Source organism: Microcebus murinus, chromosome 23 (assembly GCF_040939455.1).
Source record: "Microcebus murinus isolate Inina chromosome 23, M.murinus_Inina_mat1.0, whole genome shotgun sequence".
NCBI classification, from domain to species: Eukaryota; Metazoa; Chordata; class Mammalia; order Primates; family Cheirogaleidae; genus Microcebus; species Microcebus murinus.
In genome coordinates, this window is record NC_134126.1 from 26,823,620 (window position 1) to 26,847,348 (window position 23,729).

Genomic DNA, 23,729 nt, shown 5'->3' on the forward strand with positions numbered 1-23,729 from the left:
AAAAGAAGCCAATTTCTCAGAAATTAATCTATATACTTGAATACAATCATGGTATGTTTGATTTTAGAAAATTACAAATGATTCTAAAAATCACCTATAGGAACAAACAGAAGAGAATAATAGAGAGAGAAATTTCAAAAACTTATAGTGGGGGTTCTTACCTTGCCAGATATACTCTACAACTATACTAATTAAACACAAAGTGATTTGTGATGGAAGATGACACAAATCAAAAAAGCAGAAAAAGGGGTTGAGAAATACAACATGCCCAGGTACACTAATTATGTGATATATTATCAAGTTAGAACAAACTTTCTGGAAGGTCATTTGGCAATGTTTATTGAGCATATTAAATGCTTATACACTTATCCTTAGTAATTCTAGAAATCTATCCTAAGGAAATAAGTGGGTATGGAAAAGGTTTATTCAAAGGTGTTTCTCACATCTTTATATATTATCAAAATAAATGTGCAAGTAACTTAAAATTTAACTTATGCTATTAAGTAACTAAAAAGAAAACATGATTTAAAGACAAGAAAAATATTAACATCAGTCTAAATGCAAAAAAAAAAAAAAAAGGGGAGACGATAATGTCAAACTTTCAGTTTAAAAAAGAGAATGTAAGAAAAAGATCAGATAGAAATATACCAAAATATCTGTAGTGGTTCCCACTGGGATTGTTGTTTGTTTCTTTCTATTCTCTAGACTTTTTACAATGTATCATCTGAATAAACACCACTCAATAAAATAAACGAAGTGTTTCGTATCTTTTAAGTCTTACCAGAAAGGGCTTCCTTCTGTATAACACAAGATACTTTATTCCAGTGATCATATTGCAGTATTCATTTCACATAACTTGTGCTCCTGTATTTAGTTTCAGGCAAGAAGCCCAAACATTTTGTGCATTTTGGTCAAGTGTGCATTTGAACTTACCGTCCTCTGTGCTTTATTATTGTGTGTAATGTGACAGCAGCCAAGCAGAGAAGAAGTAATGCAAATGCAGAAATACCTAGAAAGAAAAAATAATGAGTATTAAATGCCAGAAAAATGTGACCTATATTGTTTTGAACTGATTGTGGTGGCCTATTGCTAGTGGTGGTGGTAAATGTTGTGTGACTCTTACACTTAACCCTTCTTGGCCATAAATACTGAATTCCTGAATAATCATACTTGGGCTTAAGGTTTTTCTGATGTGACCCAGCCCACATTTAATCAAAAGCACCAGCCACGTGACCAAGGAGTCACAGTCAACTTTTCATGGAGTTTTTATATTCCATTCAGTTTTATTATTAACATTCTTGTCACCGGGGTGAAATTAGGAGCACAGGACACCATGTTCTTATAATTTTGCATAACAACATTTAACTCTCAGTTGTGAAATATATTTTGCTACAGCAAACTAGGCCGTCCTATTTCAATCATACCAAATTATGCAAAAGACCAAGAGTTAATGAAAACTAAAATATCAATTTAAAAAGAAAGAATAATAGGCTATTCAAATTATTTATCCAACTCTACCCCAAAGTAACATTTTGTAATGTGACACGTATATTACAATATCCTTAAAATACCAAAAAACATCATTTCCTTTGAGTTAAAGTAAAAAAAAAAATATTAACAGGTAGGATATAGGACCTCTAGTTTTATGTATTTTTATAAAACATCATAAAAGCTTTTCTTTAAGTATTTAAGACAACTTACCAGAAATAATAGGAACAAACGAATCTAAGGAGAATACAAAATCATGAAAATATTAGTCTAGTAGAATAATTCAATGTAGCCGTAAGTCCCATGGTAATGTCCCAGAATTCAACACTCAGCTACCTTCTAAGTCTATTTAAAAAATATACTGGAACCCTGAGTCATGCCCACACTTTTCTTATGTAACAACTCACTGGACTTTTTTTTTTTTTTTCACTTTAATCAGGTAGGTTGTGGGAGTTCACTAATGGAAAAACCCAATATACTCAATTTCATAATCAGAGATTTCTCAGGTTAGAATGCAAATATTAACTGTCATACGTGGTTAGTTAACATATTTTTGGAGCTCCCTGTCAAATTAGTAAGTGCTTAAAAAAATTAAGATTCAGCAAGTAGGGCAGTCTCCACAGTAACTCCTTTCAAAATGTAAGGTGGTTAGTTTTGCATTTCGGTTCCTTTTAAGGTAGTGTTCCTCACTATTTTCTTTTATTTACTTCCCTCATCCTCAGACAGCTGTGCTGGTTCTAGAATAGACACCACCACCTTCAAGCTCCTTTGCTATCCGTACCACTGGTCTCAGACCTAGGACAATTTAAAATCCCAGAGACTCCACATTGAGGGAGACCCCTCGCTATCTTCTCTCCATGGGCTGGGTACCCGCAATGAAGCCCTTTGCTCTCACCGGATTTGCAAACAGCCAGGGGAGGGTCCCACTGGCGGTCCGCTTGGCACTGGCTCTGAGGACTGCCGTCTAGGGTGTACCCGTCTTCACACTCCAGGGTTACGATAGCTCCATACTGATACATTTTCCTAGGCTCCAGCCCCTTCTGGATTCCGTTCATATTTGCTGGAGAGCTACAGTTTACCTCTGAAATGAAAGGAATCTAATTAAGGTGGAGTCACATTTGGGTCTTTTACCAGGACAACAGAGACTGCCCTTCATAGTAAGGTTTATGACACCAACTTATTTCATTCTCAGCAAGGAAAGCTTCGTTGAAATAGGCTAAGACAATATCCTAGGCACAGTCTTTACGTGTCAGCCATCTATCGTCTCAATAACCTCAAAGTAATTTAAGCCAGGTTATTTTCTTTCTTTTTGCTTCAGCTTCTATGCTGACAGTGTTGGATAATTTTAATGGCTTCTTGGAGAAATGATGAAGGCTGAACGGGTAATATTAAATATTCTGAATTGCTGTTTTATCTGCTCCTACTCTTACTAATTCTTCACACTTGTGCATGCTTTCTCATTTCTTCTTTCTGCAATGCAGGGGTCAACAGTGCGAGATCTTGGATTTGCATCTTGACTCTAGTTCTTCCTACGTGTGTGACTTTGGGTAAATTACAGATCTCTCCACGCTTCTGGAACCTCGTCTATAAAACAGGGGGAATAATAGCACCAAGCTCAGGTGGATCTCATGAAGACTAAATGGGAAAATGCAGGTAAAGGGCTGTGCACAGCATCTGGCATAGAGTAAAAAGCACTCAGCAAAAGATATTAGCTGACCAGTCATATTTTACATGCATTGTTTATGATAATGCAAATGACTTTCTGAAACTTTTATAAAAAAATTTACCCATAATTCCACCATGACTCAGAGGAAATATACTCAAAAGACCATTGTGCTTTCTGTTGGTGCTTTGTCATCAAATACACACTTACCATAACTATAACCTCAGTGTAAATACGATCTGTGCTTTAAGTTGCTTAAGTTACAAAAGCACTTCAATTTTCTATATGTAAATGACTACATAAGTGATCATTCACTAAGTAGATAACAGCCTAAGACATTTTTCTTATTTTGAGATATTTAGAATGATGAATACACTAATCCAATTAAATGCATTTAATTAGATTATTCAAACGATGCATTTCTTTGGCTATTTTAAGATGAAAGCGCTTAACTGAGTATATCTATTTGGCACAAATGTGACTCAAAAATAAGAAAAAATAGATAAAGCACCTTTACAATAAGGGGCAGGCTGGCTCCAGGTTCCTTCATATGTGCAAACAAGGAGTGCCTCTCCTACCAGCAGATAGCCTTGGTCACAGCTGTACAGGATCGACATCCCAGGGAAAAACCGAGCTATGCTGCCACCAGTATGATTCCCGCTGGGGATCTTGGACGGAGGCTGACACCCTAAGAAAGCTTAGACACCAATAAGAAAGGGTCTTTAATTCAGCACAGAGAAACACATAGCCAACACTGTCTCTGGGTAATAGTGACACAGAAAGGCAGCAGGTCAACTAATTGGCATCCAGAAACACTCGTTCATTACGCCCAGACCAAGCAACGCTGGATGGGGACCTGTAGTTCCTATCTACATCACATTAATATATGATCTGAAGAAAAGTGTCAAAGAGTAAGATAAGGAAACATCAATGGCTGTGGTCCACAAACTGTAGTCCATCAGCCAACAGTATTCTTTTCTTTTCCCTTTAGGTAGCAGGCAGGCTGTGTTCTAAGGGTCACACATTCAACTGATTACAGGAGCTAGGAAGGGAAGCCACCAGACGTGAAAAATCATCCTCATCCTTCTAAATTTGGCGGCCACCACTCAGCGAAAGTTACTAGCCCTCACTGCTTGCAGGTTCACCATTCATCTTGGGCTGAAGATGCGTTCCACTTAAAATAAGCCTACTCTGCTGGCCAAAGAAAACCGATCTGGGGAGCTGGATTCACATCTTAGGGTCACCAATTGGCAGCCTCTGCCATAGCCACTGAAAGGAATGAGGATGCCAAATGGTAACTAAAATTACGAGGAAGATAATTCAGTGGGTTTAAAGGCCAGCTTCACTCCCCAGGACACCCAAAGTTCTCTTTCTGGAAAGTTCTCTTTCTGGCTGGTATGATAATATCAAATTATCAAGCAATATTACTGCCAAACATTTGCCAAAAAAAAAAAAAAAAAAAGATGATATGTGCATTTTTCTTATTCTAAATCCATAAGAATAATAAATTTGTAGACTCCATCAATTTGGAAGTTAAACATGATTCTTTCATGCACTAGTGTGCAACACACTGAAAAAGGAAAGGTGAAAAAAGAATCAGGCAAGAAGATGAGAAAAGGCAGGTATCGTGTAAAACAATAGAATTGCCTTAGCTTTTAGATGCTTTTCTTTAGACAGAATGGCAAGTGCAGATTGGAAAACCCTTTTCTTTATTCTGTACAACAACCCCTATCTTATCCCTTAAAATATCTTACCCATTCTGATGCAAGTTGGTACACCCGGCACCCAGGTATTATCCGAATGACACTTAATCAAGTGACTGCCATTCATGATGAAGCCAGGATTGCAGGCAACATATACTATGTCATTGTGGGAATATGCAGAATGAGTTTCATTGAGCGTGTATCCGTGTCTGACTTCCGGGTTAGGGCAATGAGTTACAGTGGGAGATTCTAAGCACTGAGGGGGAGGGCCACTCCAAGATCCACGTCCTTGAGAATCATTTCTGCACTGCAAATACTTCTCTCCCAGAAGATAGAACCCTTGGTCACATTCATAAGAGACTTCATTTCCATATAGAAAGTGTCTTGCCATCATGCCTGAGTGCCTCCCATTGCCAATCAGGGGTGGAGGTGGACAGCGAATAACTGCAGAAGAGATTTAGGGAATGCCAACTTCAGCTGGTACGTCAAGGTGGGTGGCCTTCGTTCACGTACAAATGATACTCTATAACTGCATATACTTCACTGGAAAATGCATATACTAACTAGAAAATGATTTAAATTTTGCAACCTGGTTTTTATGCTTTTCTAAAACAGCTTTACTAAATGTTATAATTATATGAGTTATAAATACTCATTCCAAAAAAAAAAAAAGAAAAGAAAATTTTCAGAAAATACAGTAAAGTATTAAGAAAGAAAGAAATACAGCTATGTCCCCATGACCTAATGATATGGGCTATATGTTTTTTTATTGTTAGCAAAATTAGCAGATATATGGCAAATAGCCTGTACTTGACGGAGTTGTTTCCCAATGCCAGTGCTGACCAAGCCCTGTAAGATTTTTCTTATTTTACTTCCACTGAAGGAGAACCCAAAGGCTGTATGTAGAAGCAGTGGTAGACTCGCCTATCTAACATTCTACTACCACTGTCAGGTTTTAACTTACCTTTACAAAGTGAAAATGTTTGGAACCAAACCCCCTTCCTATCATCTTGACACTTCTGATAAGCATGTCCAGTCAACTGGTACCTGCAGAGAGACAGATAATAATACATTTCCTTTTCTCAATATCACTTCTCTGCAACCTAGTCTTTTCAAACCTCAAATTCAGAGGGACTTGTAAACAAGAACTCTGGTAGACAGGGCTTGAAACTCAGCTCAGTCTTCCAAGTAAGAAAACTATTTTAGACTTAGAGTCACTCACAGCAAAGCCCTTTCCGTGTCAAGAAAGGACTGAAAAGTCAAAGTTGCCTGTTAAGCCATTGGGAACTCCCACTCTCTGTGCACACGACAATAAGGAACCTCTAAAGGGAGTCACCTAGACAAGCTGAGGGTAGAGTTAATATGCAAAACGAGGGGGAGACCCTTTCTCGGATTCAATCACCTCTTACTCACCCATTTGGACAGGATGTATTAACTGTCTCCACATGTGAATCAGCTGGAATTTCCCGAAGATCCTCTCTCACAGGCTGACATGCTTCTGCAGGAGCAAAAATGGAATGACGGTATTATTAGATGCCTCATGTCAAAGAGAAGGACAAGTGGAACTCAAAGTACCTTCACACCGTGGGGCAGAAGGACTCCAACGTCCCGAAGGCATACAGCGAATGGATTTGTTTCCCACAAGCAAGTAGCCAGGGTCACAAGTGTAGTCTACAGTCATCCCAGAGACAAAGAGGACCGTATTTCCACCTGTATGCTGACCGTGGAGTATCCCAGAAGGTGGCTGGCAGTCTGAAGAGAAAACTCCCCACATAAATACCAACACAGACGAATTTCGACTCGAGAACATTACAACATTTCACAACAGACGGCCTGCAACCTCGAAGCCAAAGACCAGGAAGCTCTGATTCATCACTGAGTGTCGTCTGCTCTTTCGAAGGAACTAGGCCCCTTGAGAGGGTCCTCTCGTCATCTGCCCTGAATGGATGCACCGGGATCCAAGGGGGCATTTGCACAAAGAACACGCACAGCACACAGAACATTCTATCACAGAATGGAAGACGTGGAAAGTCATTTGTGCCCCCTTGCCTTTTTCCATAATACAGTTTTGGTATAATGAACAAGAATAAGTAAATAAATTTCTTTCTGTTTTTTTTTTTTTTTATTTCCTTATTGGGTTTTTACCTTTTTCACAAACTGGTATTTCAGGATCCCAGGTGTTATCGGCTTTGCAACGAATCTGACTACTGCCCTTCAAAGTAAATCCATCGCGACACGTGAATGTCACACTGTCGTTGTAGGAATACGGGGCTTCCTTGCCAGATATCTTGTATCCATTTGCAATGGGGGCAAGTAAGCACAGGGCAGTAGGGAGGGAGAGTTTACAGGTGGGTGCGGGACCGCTCCAGATGCCTCTTTTCTGATCATCGCTGATACAACGGATGGTGCTGTCTCCAGTGAGGTCGAACTGCACTCCTCTCTCTGGCCCCGGGTGACATGTGTAAGTGACCGTGGTTCCATATGAAACATCTTCTGAGGAGCTCCCTGTGTGTGTCCCATTGGGGATAACAGGGGGTGGTGGGCAGGTGATTTCTGGAGAGATGAAAAGATACTGTGGGATTCTACTCCAGTATTAAACAAACACCAAAGGATAGAAATGAAACTGGTTACAAACCTGTTGTTTCTTGGAGGGTTTGGGTCAATTTTATATCAGATCTCATTATATATGTAAAATTCAACTTAGATTTCGCAGCAAAGAAAATCTCTATTGAAAGTGAACATGCTTGATCAATATCATATTGAGAGACAGTAAGGCCCAGTGGTAAATTGCTCATTAAAAGAAGAATTCTTTTTTAAATAGCCAATAGGAGAATAAAAGGCATAGGGGAATAGAATTATGCATTCTTGAGTGCCATCTTTCGTTCTATTAAGCAATGGAAACAGAATCTGAGATCAGACCTGACCTCTCCACTAAACTGTGGTGTGCTCAAAATGAAGACGGTGGCTCATATACTCACTGCTGTCATAATTCTTATAATCCTAAGTCACAAAAGAGAATCAGTACCTCCGTACACTTAACTAATTGAAGCAGGAAAAGGTGACAACAGAAAGATGTGGCAAAACTGTGCAACTATAACTGCCAGCAAACTTAATAGAGCAGAATTGAATACTAGAGTTCCCATAACATGGCCCAAAACAGAAATCTTCCAGGCAGTGCTAGATCTCACATTATTGTCGTTCCTATGTCCTTTTTGCTACTCACCATTGCAAACACGAATCTCCATATACCAAGGAATTCTGTCTTCACACAGCTCATAAACACTTCCGCCTAACCGGTACCTAGAGACAAAGAGTCATGTCATTTTGCCACCAGGTGACCACTAAGCTAAGCAAGAGTCTGTCTGCAAAGCAGACTGGCCACTTTCAAGACAAGAAGCAACAGGAACAGAAATGTAGCCAACACCAGCACCACACATACACTGCACAGGCATATAATTTCCATGCATGGAAGAATAGCGTGATTGACACTTCCATGAACACATGACAGGGAAGGACCTTGGGACAAACTCTAACATTGAGCTCACAGTGTGCACTTACAAGCCAGACCTGGTTTAGGCTGAGGCAGCCTTCACTCACCCTTCTTTGCAAAAAGGGTTAACATGTGGTCTAACAAATTGATTCTGGGGTTTTGTAAAGAGCTTCTTTCCTGCAGGTTTACATTCTGCCTCTAAGGAAAAAAACGTGGATGAGAAATGGACTCGAGGCCATCTCAGCACAGGCAAGACATCTACATTTGAGACCTGGCACCTTTGCATCTGGGGGCAGTGGGTGTCCACACTCCATCAGGGGTGCAGTGTATGGATTCTTCTCCCACCAGCACATAGCCAATGTCACAACTATATTTTATGGATGTTCCGGGGTCAAAATGGACCATGTGTCTATCTTCCTTTCGCCCATTGAGGATTTCAGGAGGGGCCTGGCATTCTAAAGAAAAGGAAAAAAAAAAAATCTCCTTAAGTAAACAACAGAGGAAACTGGGCTAAAGAAATTAACATTAAGGCTACAATCCCACTCTGGTAGCAGTTGTATGATACAGAAGATATCTTGCAGTCCAGAACTGGGTCATTTTCGATCAGTGTTTCGTGATCTTTTTTTTTTTCTTTTCTCCACCGGGACTGCTGCGGATTTGGTTCAGCTCCCACTTGGCGCTGCAGCTCCTCTCTGGTCTCTTCCCTTCTTAAAGAATCATCTTGTTTGCTTTTAATGGAAGATTCTGACACACCCCTGGGATGGTGGCTGTGATGACTCCCCTTATAGGAAATCGCTATTAAGACAAACAAGCATTTTTCTCCCACTTATTTTTATCCCTAAAGAAGTGGGCAACTTACTGATCCCTAATATTTTTCCCAAGCATATTCCCACAAAATGCAACAATGGTAGGGGCATGGTGTTAAGCAAGTCCTCTATGAAACTCATATTTGCTATATTTAGTGTAATTGAGGGGGGTAGATTGTGGTAAAGGCCCTGCTTGAAGCTGAAAGCCCCTTCTTCTAATTTTTTCAAAAAGATGAATCCGTGACACCTTTTGTGAATATCGGAGCACTCACCCTTTTCGCAGACCGGTGCCGACGGCTCCCACGTGCCTTGGGCGTTACATCGGATTTGCTCGCTGCCCTTCAGGGTGAAGCCGGGCAGGCAAGCAAATGCCACGGTGTCGTTATAAGTGTATTGGTCTTTCTGCGCAGTTAACACCTTGCCCCTTAGGATCTGGGGCTGTGCGCAATGAACCGCAGGAGTAGAAAGTTCACAGCGTGGGGCAGGGCCACTCCAGGTCCCAGTCCTCTGACTATCAGTTGTACACCGGATAATGCTCTCGCCGATAAGGATGAGCTTTACTCCTTCCTCCGGGTCCGGGTCGCAGGTGTAAGTGACCGTTCCTCCATACGGAACATTCCCTGAAGAGCTGCCTGTATGTCTCCCGTTGACAACAGGGGGAGGCGGTGGGCAAAAAATTTCTAAGGAAATTGCAGAGAGAAATGACAAGATCGCAGGTGCACCGCAAACAAAGAATGCCTAGGGTGCTGCCTGATGCCACTCTCACCTCCTAAGGCAGTGATATCTGAATCTATAATGACTCAATCGAGGCAGCTATTAAAAGTATGATTTTAAAGCTTTATTCCTGAGTATACCTACTCTGCTGGTCCTTTGATTTCTTTTACCAAATATACAATCTCCCTTGCCGTACGTGGCCTGGCTGCCTACTTAGCAAGTCCACGTGGCTTTCAGAGGAGGAAAATCCCAGGAACCCCAGAGGATAAGGAGGTAATTGAAGGATGCTTCAGTGAAGACCATCTCTCTTAAAGATCTCCAGGAGTTCTTTGCTCTTTAAGAGTCTTTATGGTAACAACTGAACTAAAAGCTTTTGGTTAGGCTGAGAATGCAGCGTGCTGTTGGACTTCCAATCAAGGAAAAAGGTCAGAATTTGCCACAAATTCTGAACAAACCACAGTTGCCTGACCTACCTTTACATTCGGGCATTTTGGTCCAAACAGCTTGTTCTCCAGCAATTACACACCGACTAGTAGCTTGGCCTTGTAATCGATACCTGGAGACAGAGGGTTGTCATTCAGAACTATCAGGCAGTTTGTGCTGAAGAACAGCAGCCTCTACCTAAAATCCAAGACAAGACTTAACGGATGAGTTGCACCCTTTCTATCAGCATTGCCTCCCTCTCACAACCTCGCCCCAGGCTGTCCATGGAGCCTCACAGGGGAGCCTTCTGCAAGTTCCACCGTGCACATGGAACCCAGATAAATGAATTAAGTCTCGTAGGCTGTCCTGACACTCACCCTTCGTTGCAGGAAACGGTCACAGTGACGCCGACCCGAAGACTTGAAGGCATCTTTATCTGCCCATTGAGCAACAGTCCTGGAGGTTTGCACTGTGCCTCTAAAGAAAGCAAGCCGGAAATTAGAAAAGCATGGCAAGCAACAGAACAGCCCCAATCCTTGAAAATCAGTTGTAAATTTCGGGTACCTTCACATGTGGGAGCCATAGCACTCCAGGCTCCCGAAGACAAACAGTGAAGGATCTTTTCTCCAAGAAGCAAGTAACCGGGTTCACAGCTGTACCTCACAGACAATCCTGGGGCGATGGAGCCCACATTCTCCCCCGTGTGATATCCGTTGGGGATCATGGGAAGTGGCGAACACTCCAGGGGAAGATCTTTACACACGCACACAACACACAAGTCAGGAAAAAAGCCATCAGATGATGCAGGCTTCACAACCGAGCTGTTGACTTAGGACGTAGATCCAAATAAATGACACGCGTGTATCTATGGTAACCAGCTGTCATTAACTTTCAACGCAGCCTCTTAAAGATCAAACAGGTGTGGTTTAATTGTATCCATTTTATGCCATGGATAGGACAATATTTTTCATTTTTAGTTACACTATATGAATTACATTTGCCTTGTGAAAAATTTCAATTACCCAAAAAAGGTCAATTTTCACCTACATTCTCACTCTTTCCTTAAGCCTATTCTCTTTCCAAAAGTAGCAAGCTACCACTTAGAGGGTTATCCTGGCAGACATTAGTAATATGGTTTAACAGAATCCTATACATAATATGCACAAACACATACCTTGTATGTCTGTGTACCTAATACATATTATTCTATCCCTTGAGCTTTTTACTTAGTAATATGTCTATGATATCTTCCCATGTCAACACATACAGGTCTACCTAAATCTTTATAAAGGCTTAATTGTTTTCTACAGCTACTCCATTTTGTTAGTATCCCAAGATCTACCCCTAGGACTATTTATCAATAGATTGATAAACAGAATCCTATTTTTAATAATTTAATAGCTGTTCAGCTCTTTAATCCACTTAGAATTTATCAATATTGTTCTTTATTAAGAAAACAAATACCTAATTTGGATGGTATAGATTCTGGTCAGATATTGTCAATTCCTATAATTGTAGAATTGAAATTCGTATTTAGGTTTCAGTAGCAACATAGACCAAAGCAAATGAGAAGGAATGGAGGATTGACAGTCGTCCCTATTTTCAAAGGCATTTGATTTGAAATGTGGTGGCTCAGGAGACGACTTGGGGAAATAGCAAATCACTTCAGAGCGTGTTTACCAACCACAGAGAGCAGGGCATCCTCTGTGCCGGACTCTATGAACAGCTATTTATAGGTTAGTTTTAAATCCGTTGGGTGTATTTGCGCCATTGGAGCCCACATTTCTTCTCGTTTGAACCTGGATAGGCCAGTTCAAAGCCACCCAATTCTCATGGCCCCAAAAATCTCTCACCCTATTCTTGTGAGACTTAGTTCTACTCAATTATTAGGTATGTTCAATGACATTTTCCCATTATATTTCAAACTCCTTTGCTCAATTGATGATCTCTGAATGAGTAGTCATATTCCCCCACAACTAAGAAGAAAAAAAGAAAACTCAGGAAACCACAATTTTCACCTTTTCCCTTGCTTTCTCCCCTCCACCCATCATCATACACCCACACTGTTCTCCCTTCAGAAGGGTTCAAAACACGCTCTGCACAGAAATGCAAGACCCCAACCTTCCAGCTCAGTTTTATTTTCGTACTCACCACTCTCACAGGTGGGTAGTGGTGTCGGCCCCCATTTTGCATTTGTCTGGCACCAAACAGTTTTGTTTCCTTTCATGGTGAAGTTGGTTTTACAGGAGAATGTCACGGAATCACCATGTCTGTATAGTGGTCTAGAGTCTTTACTTATATACCCCCCTGGTATGCTGGGCCGAGAGCAAAAAGAGTTTTTATTGTAGAATTCACATACGGGAGCAGCTTTGTCCCAGATTGCTTTCACTTGGTCTTTACTTATACAAAAAATATTTTTTTCTCCGATGAGGCGGAAACCATTCTTACAACTGTACCTTATGAGAGTACCCACAGGTACGGGTCCAGAGTGGTGACTATGCAACCCATATTGGATGGGAGGAGGAGGGCCACAAGAAATCCCTGGAAAGTAGAAAAAGAACCATGTAAGCCTACTGATCATAACAATAGAAAGATATAAATGTAGATAAAAGATCCAAACATAGGTCGTATCCCTTTTTCAGAAACAAACGTAGACATTCGTCTAATTTATTTCTTACTCATAGTCCCTGCTTATTCCCAAGCTCCTAAATTCTCACCTCTCTCTTGATCCTCAGCAAACAAATCCACAGAAACCATCTTGATGAAGCGGTAACAATGAAACAGAATTTATCTGTTCTGAGTCTAATCAAAAGTTCTGAGTTTTATCAACTTTAATCATGAAACAAAAGGCAAATTTAAATTTAGCAAATTTAAAATTAATAACTAAATAAATGGCAAATTTAAATTTAATAACTAATCAACCAAAAGTTCTGAGTCTAATCTAATGAATAAATAATTAAAAGGCAAATTTAAATTTAACAATTAATCAACCAAAAGTTCTGAGTCTAATCAACTTCAATAATGAAACCAAAGGCAAATTTAAATTTAGCACATGAAAACAACATATTAATTACATAGTAATTACATGTGGGGAGGTACCATGGACTAAGGAAACTTGAGCTCAGTAGACCTGGTTTCAAATACCCAGCTGCCACTCAGCACCCTTGTGACCTTAGGCAAGTCTTACCCTCTTTAAGCCTCAGTTTCTTAGTCTCTAGTATAATTCGAGCTATTTCATAAGGTGTGGTGAGAACCCAGAGCTCGAGATATATGAACAAGGCAAGTACAATATCTACAACGTACTAAGTAGTCCACAGCTCTTCCAAACACACAACTGGGGCTACAGATGGTAACTACATTTGCTACTAAAGGTGCTACAGCCTCACTACAGGTCATTTGTCATCGCTTGATGACACATAGAACCCCTTGAAAAAGTCACAGGAAGTGAACAGAGGTTTTGAATGAAGACCTCATAGTCTTCCTTGTCCTAATTAGCATAAAGGATATTAATGGCTTATGGCTACTTTGGTATATGCACCACCTGTTCTGAGTGAGTCTCAGACAAAAGGGGAAACCTCCAACCTCCAGAACTTCCAGTCACTTTCCCATTGGCTCCGAGAGGAGGTCCTCAGTAGAGGAACTGGTATAAAAGACACAACCAATGTTTCAGCACATCAGTGCCTTAGTTGGTTCCAGCAAAAGTAACTTTCGAGAACCTTTATCGTTATACTTATGGAACCTGCAATATAATATGTAATCAGCTGAATAAATTTAATATTTTTGGTGTGCCCTCTAGAACACAGAGAAGAGTGACATATATATGTTCAAAGCACGCATAATATGTTGTAATCGATGAATGCATAAGAATACACCAAAAATAAGAGGCAAGATCCACACTTGATTATTTTTGTTTTCTACTCCAGTTCACAAACAGGAAACTTATTATTCCAGAGTGCTATCATTCCTTTTGAGACACGCTGATTAGAAGATTTGCCATTTAGCTGGAACTGTGACAAGGGGGCAGCAAATCATCACCAGAATAAACCAATTTTCAGTTGCATGGAATTAATTACTTCTCTCAGTAGATGGTATTAATGTGATCTGTATTTTTAAGCATTTCTGGCTTATGGAAGAAGAGGTTATCTGTGGCTCAGCCCAGCTACATGATGACTTCAGACTAGGTAAAAACACACAGAGAAAAAAAGTCTTAACAATTATATTCTTTTTGAATTCCCCATCTCCTCTTTGGCATCCAAATGTCAAGATTCTCTTGACCGTCGAGAAGGAAAAGCCCCCTTTTCCTAGCGAAGAAAACATCAAAGACCTGTTCTCCAAGTTCACCCAAGAGTGCCTCTTACTGACCCCAAATCATTTATTCCTTCAACATAATAGGAGCCTTCACTTCTGAACCAAAGTTTTTGTTTTTCAAATGATGAAAGGACATTTCCCAACTTCGGCTGGCCAGGCATAATGCATACAGTTGGAGGAAATCAAGAGGATTTGGCTAATGACAGAGTTGTTAGTTACCAAGCATAAAGAAAAGGAGAGGGAAAAAAAAAATCAAAGAGGAAAAAATGTACCTTTAGAGATCCTACTTTGCTATGCTTAGCTGGGGGTCCTGAGTCTCAATCTAGGCCCCGTCACCTCACACTCACCCCTCATCACAAACTAAGGAAATCTCTGCCCCACGCTGAAGATCAGGAGGAAGATCTACGTGCCATGCATGGACGATTGGGTTTGGAATGGCATCACAGGATTTCACTAGGAAAAAAGAGATAAGGTCGGCACATAAAGAGTCGGGAAACAGTTGAGTCTCCTTTAGGTGAAGTAGAGCTATAGGCACCTTCACATTTGGTGGCTGCACTGCTCCAAGTTCCCAAGGATATACACTGGGCAGGGTTAGTTCCAATGGATGTGTAGCCAGGCTCCCGGCTGTAGGGTGCCTCCTGTCCAGTTAGACGCCTTCCTTACCCCTTTTGTCATAATCACCATGGTAGGCATGTGAGGTGGTAGCCTCCCTGAGAAAAGAACAAGTCCAAAAGGCGTTTTACTTCCGAAACACGAACTTTCTTCTTTACAGCCTACAGTCAGCTTAGACTGACTAGGTAAGGGTGGGGCGAGATGCTCACGTCAACTCTCCTAAGTGTAAGGCAGAGATTCCTTTGAGATGGAGTGCAACTAACACGCATGATTTTTTTTTTTTTCCAGAAGTGCAGTGACCATGCAATTATCCACTTTCCCCATCTTGATCTGTGCCAGGAAACTTTACACCCACTTGTCATTTTCCATTTCATTAAACCCAAAGAGTCTGAGATATCTTCTCACCAACAGTTATAGCCAAGGGGACCAAGCTTCTGTGACACATTTTCACCACAAAAATCTGTCTCTTCCTTCCTGCTTTCAAAACAAGGTTGATGAGGTTTTCTGAGCTTTTTTTGAAGGGTTTCCCAAGAAAGTCAGAGACTTCTCGATAAGAGTAGAGGAGAAGGAGAGAATGAGAGGTGGGTACTCAACCTGATTGCTTAATAAAAGCTTCATCTTACAATATGAAAATGTATAATGTCTATAGTATTTTGAATCAAATTCTGATCTCAGCCATTTCCCCCCATTGGCATGGCCAATGGGATTGAGAATTCATTTTATTCTCATTTCAGTAAAATACAATATATATGTATGAAAAAAGTCTATAATTACTGGCTTTTTTTAAAAAAAAGTTCCTTTAATTTCCCCTACATTAATATGGATATAGCACTGTTCCAGAATACAATAAATTTCCTACCTCTCCAACATTCAGACATTACTTTCAAAGTTTACTTTAAATTCTTTAACCAGGAAACCCAACCATATACACTATCTTCTCCTCCTCCTCTTCCCATAGGTACCATGCATCTTTTCCTCCAAAACCTCATTTTATTTCTAGATCCCAAAGTTTCAGCCCACTCACCCCTGAAGCACTTTGGCAGTGGAAGTTTCCATTTGCTGTTTGGTTGGCACCGTACTACACTGCTGCTTCCCATGGTAAGGCCAGGCTTATGTTTAAACATCACTGTGTCACTTTTAAAAAAAAAAATGAACATAATCCAGATTCTACAATTCCATTTGCAACTTCTGGAGTTGGGTATTTGAAAAAGGAACACACTGGCGGTGGGGCGGGGGGGGGGGGGGGGGGAGGGGTTGGGGGGGAGAGGCGTGGCAGTTGGCAAGAGGCTGCTCCAGATGCCCTTGTTGGTCTTTGCTGGTGCAATATGTTGACTTCTTACCCAAGAAGTCAAGCAACCTTTCCCTGTTCTGTCCAACATGGCACTGATCAGTCACCACCAGTCCAGAGTAAAAACTCTCTCTACCACTGCTGTAAAAGTCCCCATTGGAGATGGCTGGGGGAGATTACAAGGAATGGCTCTTTGGAGGGTAGGTGGGGAAATAGAGAAGGCATTTAAATATTATACTTTCTGAGAATTTCGTCTTCACTCTTGTAAACCAAACTTCAACTTAGTCTACAATTGACCCATATTGATGAAATCCTGTATCCTGGTCTCAAAGTTGATTCTACATAAGAAGTGTCAAGGTAGGAAGATACATGGAACTGGCTGATGAAAACTGAAAAAGCTATGAGCTGGTCACGTGTCCCACCCCAGACTACAAATAAACTTTTATGGGAGGCACCCAGCATGTCCTACTTTTTGGATGGAATTAAGTTGGCTGTGTGTAATCTCATGGTATATTTTACTTTTTTTTTTTCTTTTTTTTTTTTTCCACAACAATACCTAGAATAATGTTTGAACATGGTATATTTTAGATGTAAGCGTTTATTCACTATGAAAAAACTTATCAAAGGACAGTAGTCAAAGGAAAATATCATAGAAGTGGGGACCATGAGGAAGATAAACAAATCACAGCTCTGTGTCTAGAATTACTCAAACCACGTACAACCCTCCTGGGTACTCATTTTCATGTGTAGGTGCCCAGTTTCCCTCTAGAAAGGGACAATAGGAATTAAATAGGGTGCAATAAAGAGATTGTTTTACTCACATTCACAAAAAGGCATGTCCTTATCCCAGGTTACAATATTGTCTGAGAGTCAATATCTAATGACAATGAGTCAATATCTAAAGACAAAGAGATGAGTGACCATCTCTCAGCTAGACTTACATTTTGGGAAAGCCTAGTTCTTTCTCCACTGAAAGAATGGCAAAGAAAAGAAAGGCAAATAGTGGTAATAGATTATTCACACAAAAGATTTGCCAGTTTAAAGCCAAATGAAATTGGACCTCCTGGTAACACCGGAGATTTAAAATTGGAAGCGAGTAGCCCAAACTTCCTTCTCTTCTAGGGATTCTCTCTGGTAGGAAATCCCGAAGAGTTGTCTCTGGAGCAGATTAAGAAGGAGACTCCTTTTAGTTTATCTGGTTTTAAAAGTAGGTGGCAACTACTCAGGTCTCTGGTTTCTGGTTGGAACCACTGTTCTAGTATCCATGTACCCTGGAGACATGTGTCAAGTCATCCTTTTTTATAAGAATATGTAATTGCTGACGCAAATGCAATATCCACAGGTGTAAGCACAGAGCTGCAGAGAAGTTCTCCACAACTCATACATGATTTACCTACAAAGGAAAACAAAACAGGATTTTGGGCTAGGATTTGGAAGACTTTCTATGTTTTATATTAAATCCCAGCCTGACTGGATTTGCTGATGGGCTTACTTATGTTTACATAAAGAAATTCTTGACATTTACAAAACTTACACATTCCAAAAGATCCTTCAATCCCAGAACACTGTTTGTTTAAAGCACACAGTCTAGAGGTTGGATTTGGTGGGTTACGCCTATAATCCTAGCGTTTTGGGAGGCCAAGGTGGGAGGATGGCTTGGAGTCAGGAGTTTGAGACCAGTCTGAGCAAGAGCAAGACCCCATCTCTACTAAAAATAGAAAAATTAGCTGGGCATCTTGGCAGGCACCTGTAGTCCCACCTAGTCAGGAGGCTGAGGCAAGAGGATTGCATGAGCCCAGGAGTCGGAGGTTGCAGTGAGCTATGATGATGCCATTGCACTGTACCAGGGTGACACAGCAAGACTCTGTCTCAAAAAAATAAACTAATAAATAAAAATAAAAGTAAAGCACACAGTCTATATTTCTGAGCATAGATGCAAACTTTATTGTGGTCAATTATAACTTATAATCTCCATTTCCCCTTTTTATATCTATTCTGTTAGTTGGTGGCATCATTTACCAAGTCTCCTGGCTTAAATATCTTCACGGTCATCATTTCCTTTCTGTATCTCATCCTCGACCCCCTCCCCTTCATTCAATTAGTCACCAAATTTTAGGGACTGGACTACAGAAATCTCTCTCCAGACCAATTATTTTGCTGCTGCTGTAGTCTTCCATTGGATCACTGAGTAACATCATTTACCTTTTTAACTTTGTTCTCCCTTTGGCTGGTATGTCTTTTATTCTGCTGTGCATATTATCTTTCTAAAGCACAAATGTAGTCATACCACTCTGCACATTTAAAAACTTGCAATGACTCACCATTGTTTATAGGAAAAAATGCAAGGCCTTTCACAATTAAGCTCCAATCTACTTAATCAACTGCCATTCTTCACCATGTACCATACACTCCAACCACATTCATTTTTTTTTCTATTTTCCAAAGACATCATGTTGTTATGGTGTGAAAAGCTTAGGCTTTTGCAAATGCTGTTTCCTTCCCCCCCAGAATTTCCCTAATTCTCTAGCTAGCATTATTATTTACTTCTCTATGATCTCATAGCACTTTTTAAATAAAAGAAATCACATCATAGTGCACTATATGTTTAAGAGTCAGTCTTTACAACCAGTGTAGGAGTTTCTCAAAGGCAGAGATTAATTTTTATGTCCTTCCCAAGCCCCATCGTCTGGTCTAGTGCTTCATACCTAGTAGTTAGATAAAAATATTTTTTTGAATTGAATGGGGGAAGAATGAGGTAATATTAATAGTCCTTGTATACTAACTTCTAACCTCACTGTAACACAGTATAGAGACCATAATGCAAAGTCATAGAGATTATAGGATAAAAAGGTTTCGTTAGCTGTGATGACTTAACCCCTCCCCCCAAATTCAATATCCTTAGGAGTAAAAGGAAACATGGAGAACCCGGGAGCCCCCTTCACGTGAGATGGCATACTGATTTACTACTGCACTTTTATCTTGAGAATAATGGGTTGTCCCATTCAGACACAATGATAGACCCAAAGATGCCTCTTTTACAAAAATACTCATGTTTGTAGAACCTCTGTGGCCTCTGATCACTTGGAAGTCTCCAGGCAGGTAATAAAGAATGACCTCGTGATATACCCAAGAAGGCATCTGTATTCCCAAGGTGGCCCAACAGCAAACTCAGACTTAATCACTCTGAATTTTAGGCTTGGCCAAACAATACCTTGGCAGGAACTTATACTGACCCAGAGACAAAGACCACAGGAATACCAAAACTAGAAGGGGCTAAGACTTCTCCTCTGCTCTTGTTTTGTCACCAAGTATCCTGCCAACTTTCATCTTTATAAAAGAAGTCTAAAATGGGGCGATATTATCTGGGACTAAAACACAGATCGTTGCAGTATGGGAGAATATACAGAGAAATAAGCTCAGAGGTTCAAAGAATTTTTTTCGCATAGACTTTAGAGGAAGAGCTGAAGACAATCACTCTTCACAAATTTCAAAAAGACCCTGGAATTGTTCCATCTTCTTACAACTTTATAAGTAAAAACCAGTGGTTTTTGTTTGTTTGCTTAGAAGTGGAGTCAGAGCCTGGGGTAAGTAGGAAAGGATGAGCACATGGGTTTTGATTTGGTTTTTGGTTTGGGGTTTTTTTGTAGGAGCGGATGTTAATATTTTTTTCCCAGCTTTATTGAGGTATAATTGTTATACAAAAACCTGTATATAATTAATGTATACCATTTGGTGGGTTTGGAGCAAAAAAACTAGTTTTTATAAGTACAAACTAGAACTTTATAAGTAAAAAATCTTATAAATGAAATATTTTCTGGGATAGCATAGGAAACTAAAGTACACCAGAGATCTTGTAAAAGCCCAGCACACGTATGATCCTTTCAAATTATTTAAATTAATTTACATAACTATCTTAGCCATTAAACCTTTAGGGCCTAGAAAGAAGAAAATATGTTTATTCATTATTTTTCACTATTTTATTCTATCTGTCTAGTACAGGAATACGTCCCCAAAGAGAGCTTCGTAAATACTTTCTGATGGTCACTAGATAAAAGGAACTAGTCATCTCAAGACAGTTCCCTGTGACTTAAAATAATGATACTGTTATCCCAAGAGATAGCTAACAACCACATACTTGAGGATGGACCCGGAAAAGCCATTTTTCTATATGAGAGAGAGAGAGAGAGAGCGCTCAAGTTTCAATGCAGAGATTTATATGCAGAGAACAAGAAGCTAATTCTTTTTCCAGATCAGATGGTAGTCAAGGCAAAGAAGTGCCTCCCTGTGTAGGCCTCCCAGAATAGCCCTGTATATAAATATCAAATTTATAAATCTTCTTCTTTTTCAAACAAGACTGAGACTGGTACAGGTGAAAGTCAAAGAATAAACATGGACTAACTGACACAAAGGCATGCATAGAGCTCCAGTGGAGAGACCACACACATTGGTTATGAAACTAGCCATCACTGTTGGCACTCAGATGTCACCGGTAGGTCCCCTTGTATTTATTTCCTCAACTCCTTTAGTGTCCTCCATTAACACCCACAAGTATGTCTCCAAGTGCTTACAGGGTGTAAGGCAGCAAGACTCTCTAGGGAATATCAGGGTTTGACCTCAAGGAAGACAAACTTCATGACCTGACAACACTTGTACCAGTTACGCTCATCAAGTGATTTCAACTGTAATTATTGAGTGTAAATATGGACAATGCCAAATTATCCTCCACAAGCTGGAAAACCAGTTTAAATTTATAAGATGCAATTGGTAGCAATGATAGAAACTAAGATGGAACCAATGTCTGGAAACAGCAAAAGCCAAAGGGTGCTTCATAGCACGACTTCCCATGTGCAATGAGATGAGAAGCACACTTTCTAGATGAGAAATGATGGGAAAGTCTCATGCCTAATAAGGAGACTGGGGGACTCTCTCTTTGGGGGCACTAATGCTCACTAATAATGAAATTGCCAAAACTCCCAGGTTACAAGAGAATTTTCAGAGATCAGTTTCTCTTCCATACCAGAAAAGGGAAGGTTAGTCCATGAACCATTAAGTAATATGCATTTTATTTGCAGGTCACTGAACCTTCTTCACGTCTTTCTGTAATCAGTCATTAAAATCAGAGATCATGACTGCATCTAAAATAGAAGATGGTGACAAGACATTCACACACACATTCCTCATACCATGTTAAAAACTAACTGGGCAAAGCAGTTTGGGAGTTGAATGAACAGGGATATATTTAACTCTTTATTTGGGCCCCAGGGATTTTACCTGGAATGGCTTGGAAATCCATTAGAAATGAATGGAAAACAATATATAGGATAATAAAAATAAGACTGAAAGTTTGATCCGAAAACAGATGGGAGGAAAATGATCATTGAGATGAGAATTAATATAATCAAATACCTTAATACTGGATTTCCTGGCCATTTGATAAGCAAGTGTTTTTTTTGTTTGTGTTTTTTTTTTTTTTTTGAGACAGAGTCTCACTTTGTTGCCTAGGCTAGAGTGAGTGCCATGGCGTCAGCCTAGCTCACAGCAGCCTCAAACTCCTGGCTCAAGCAATCCTTCTGCCTCAGCCTCCCAAGTAGCTGGGACTACAGGCATGCGCCACCATGCCCGGCTAATTTTTTCTATATGTATTAGTTGGCCAATTAATTTCTTTCTATTTATAGTAGAGACGGGGTCTCGCTCTTGCTCAGGCTGGTTTCGAACTCCTGACCTCGAGCAATCTGCCCGCCTCGGCCTCCCAGAGAGCTAGGATTACAGGCATGAGCCACCGCGCCCGGCGATAAGCAAGTTTTGAATGATGATGTGAAAGTTATCAGAACCAAAAATGGAATCACTAATACTATGAAAACAAACCAAACAACAGATAATCAATGTGAGTCATCAATACATAAATAGCAATCACAGCCGTGGGATTGGATGAGATCTTTCAGGAAGAAGATATGAAAATAGAGGGAACAGGTGCACGACTGAACCCCAAGACCCTCTAATATTTTAGAGATAGAGCAAAAGAGACTAAGAGTAATCAGAGAGGTACAGAAAAAACAGGTTGGAGTTCCATCCTGTTTTGGACAATGAGAATGAAAACTGAAGTAGTCAGCTTATGCTGAAAAACTGGGAAAGATCAGGATAGGAAAATGACCATTGGATTTGTCAGCATGAAGGTTAGGAATGACCTTGCCAAAGGCAGCTTCAGGAGAATAGTGGGAAAGGAGCCTGCATACAGCGGGCAAGGAGATAAAGAAATAGGAGCAAGCAGTCAAGAAGGTTTGCTGAGAAGGATAAGAGGGACAGAAAAACGGAGAAGCCCTCACACCCTCACAGCAATTTCAGATGGTGATAGTGGTCTGTACGGAACAGAATGTGGTTATGTATCAGAGGGTGTCCTGGTGTAGGGGCTACTTCAGACCAGAGTCAGAGAAGAGCAACAGTGGGCTGAGCCTTGAAGGTCAGGAAGGAGCCAGGCAAGGGATGACCTGTAGCGTGAGCATTTCAATAGAGCGGACAGCTGGTGTGAAGGCCAGGCACGCATATCTGTGCTCAAGGACTAAAGGGAAGGCCTCTGGGGCTGGGGCAGAGGGAGTAGGCGGGGTATAGAGATTTTCAGAGAGAGGCAGAGGCCTCAGAGTAAAGAATAAGGGGCATGTGTTTCATTCTAGTGTGATGGGAAGGTCTAGCAGGTTTTAAGCAGGGAGAGCATGATCTGATCCAAGATGGAGACAGGTTTCTGTATCAGCTGATTGGAAAATGGGAGAATTCTTATTTCACGTTCTTAGTGTAGGGTGAGTTTAGGTTGCCAGTGAAGGCTTGAGTGAAATCTAAGAGTCTGGGAAATTTGAATCTCTTATGCAAATAGACCAAAGGAAAAAGGTAGGAAAACACTAAGAAGCAAATGTGTTTTCCATTGCCTTTGCTTAGCAGCATGCCCTATAAACACTTGCTTCAGAATCTTCTAGAGTGCTTGTTAAACCTCACCTTCCTGGGCCATACTCCAAACCTATTGATCTCTGGAGGGTGAGGTGGAACCCAGGAACCCACATTTTAAATAGTCACCTTAAGAGTTTCTTAAGCACATGGAAGTGTAGGAACTGGCAGGGAGCCCAGAGATGATCTGTGGCGCTAGCTACACAGTGACAGTCAAAGTCAGCAGGGGGGAGTGGCAAGGCTGCGGTCCCGAACCCCCAGGTCACAGCCCGTCACTGGTCTGTGGCCTGTTAGGAAACAG

The 23,729-nt window shown here is 40.6% G+C and overlaps 1 protein-coding gene across 1 annotated transcript in view; it reads right to left on the reverse strand.

Moving 5' to 3' along the window:
• CR2 (complement C3d receptor 2) overlaps nucleotides 1-23,729 on the reverse strand; it is a 31,771-nt gene that overhangs the window by 5,904 nt on the left and 2,138 nt on the right. Inside the window, exons 2-17 of the mRNA XM_075996879.1 lie at nucleotides 12,439-12,828; nucleotides 10,852-11,040; nucleotides 10,665-10,764; nucleotides 10,338-10,420; nucleotides 9,423-9,830; nucleotides 8,623-8,799; nucleotides 8,452-8,542; nucleotides 8,078-8,154; nucleotides 7,000-7,407; nucleotides 6,268-6,352; nucleotides 5,819-5,901; nucleotides 4,906-5,298; nucleotides 3,663-3,848; nucleotides 2,384-2,569; nucleotides 1,702-1,725; nucleotides 934-1,009 (exon numbers count right to left, since the gene is read on the reverse strand). Of these exons, the coding sequence (XP_075852994.1) occupies nucleotides 934-1,009; nucleotides 1,702-1,725; nucleotides 2,384-2,569; nucleotides 3,663-3,848; nucleotides 4,906-5,298; nucleotides 5,819-5,901; nucleotides 6,268-6,352; nucleotides 7,000-7,407; nucleotides 8,078-8,154; nucleotides 8,452-8,542; nucleotides 8,623-8,799; nucleotides 9,423-9,830; nucleotides 10,338-10,420; nucleotides 10,665-10,764; nucleotides 10,852-11,040; nucleotides 12,439-12,828 (2,956 nt within the window). The remainder of the gene's footprint in view (nucleotides 1-933; nucleotides 1,010-1,701; nucleotides 1,726-2,383; nucleotides 2,570-3,662; nucleotides 3,849-4,905; nucleotides 5,299-5,818; nucleotides 5,902-6,267; nucleotides 6,353-6,999; nucleotides 7,408-8,077; nucleotides 8,155-8,451; nucleotides 8,543-8,622; nucleotides 8,800-9,422; nucleotides 9,831-10,337; nucleotides 10,421-10,664; nucleotides 10,765-10,851; nucleotides 11,041-12,438; nucleotides 12,829-23,729) is intronic.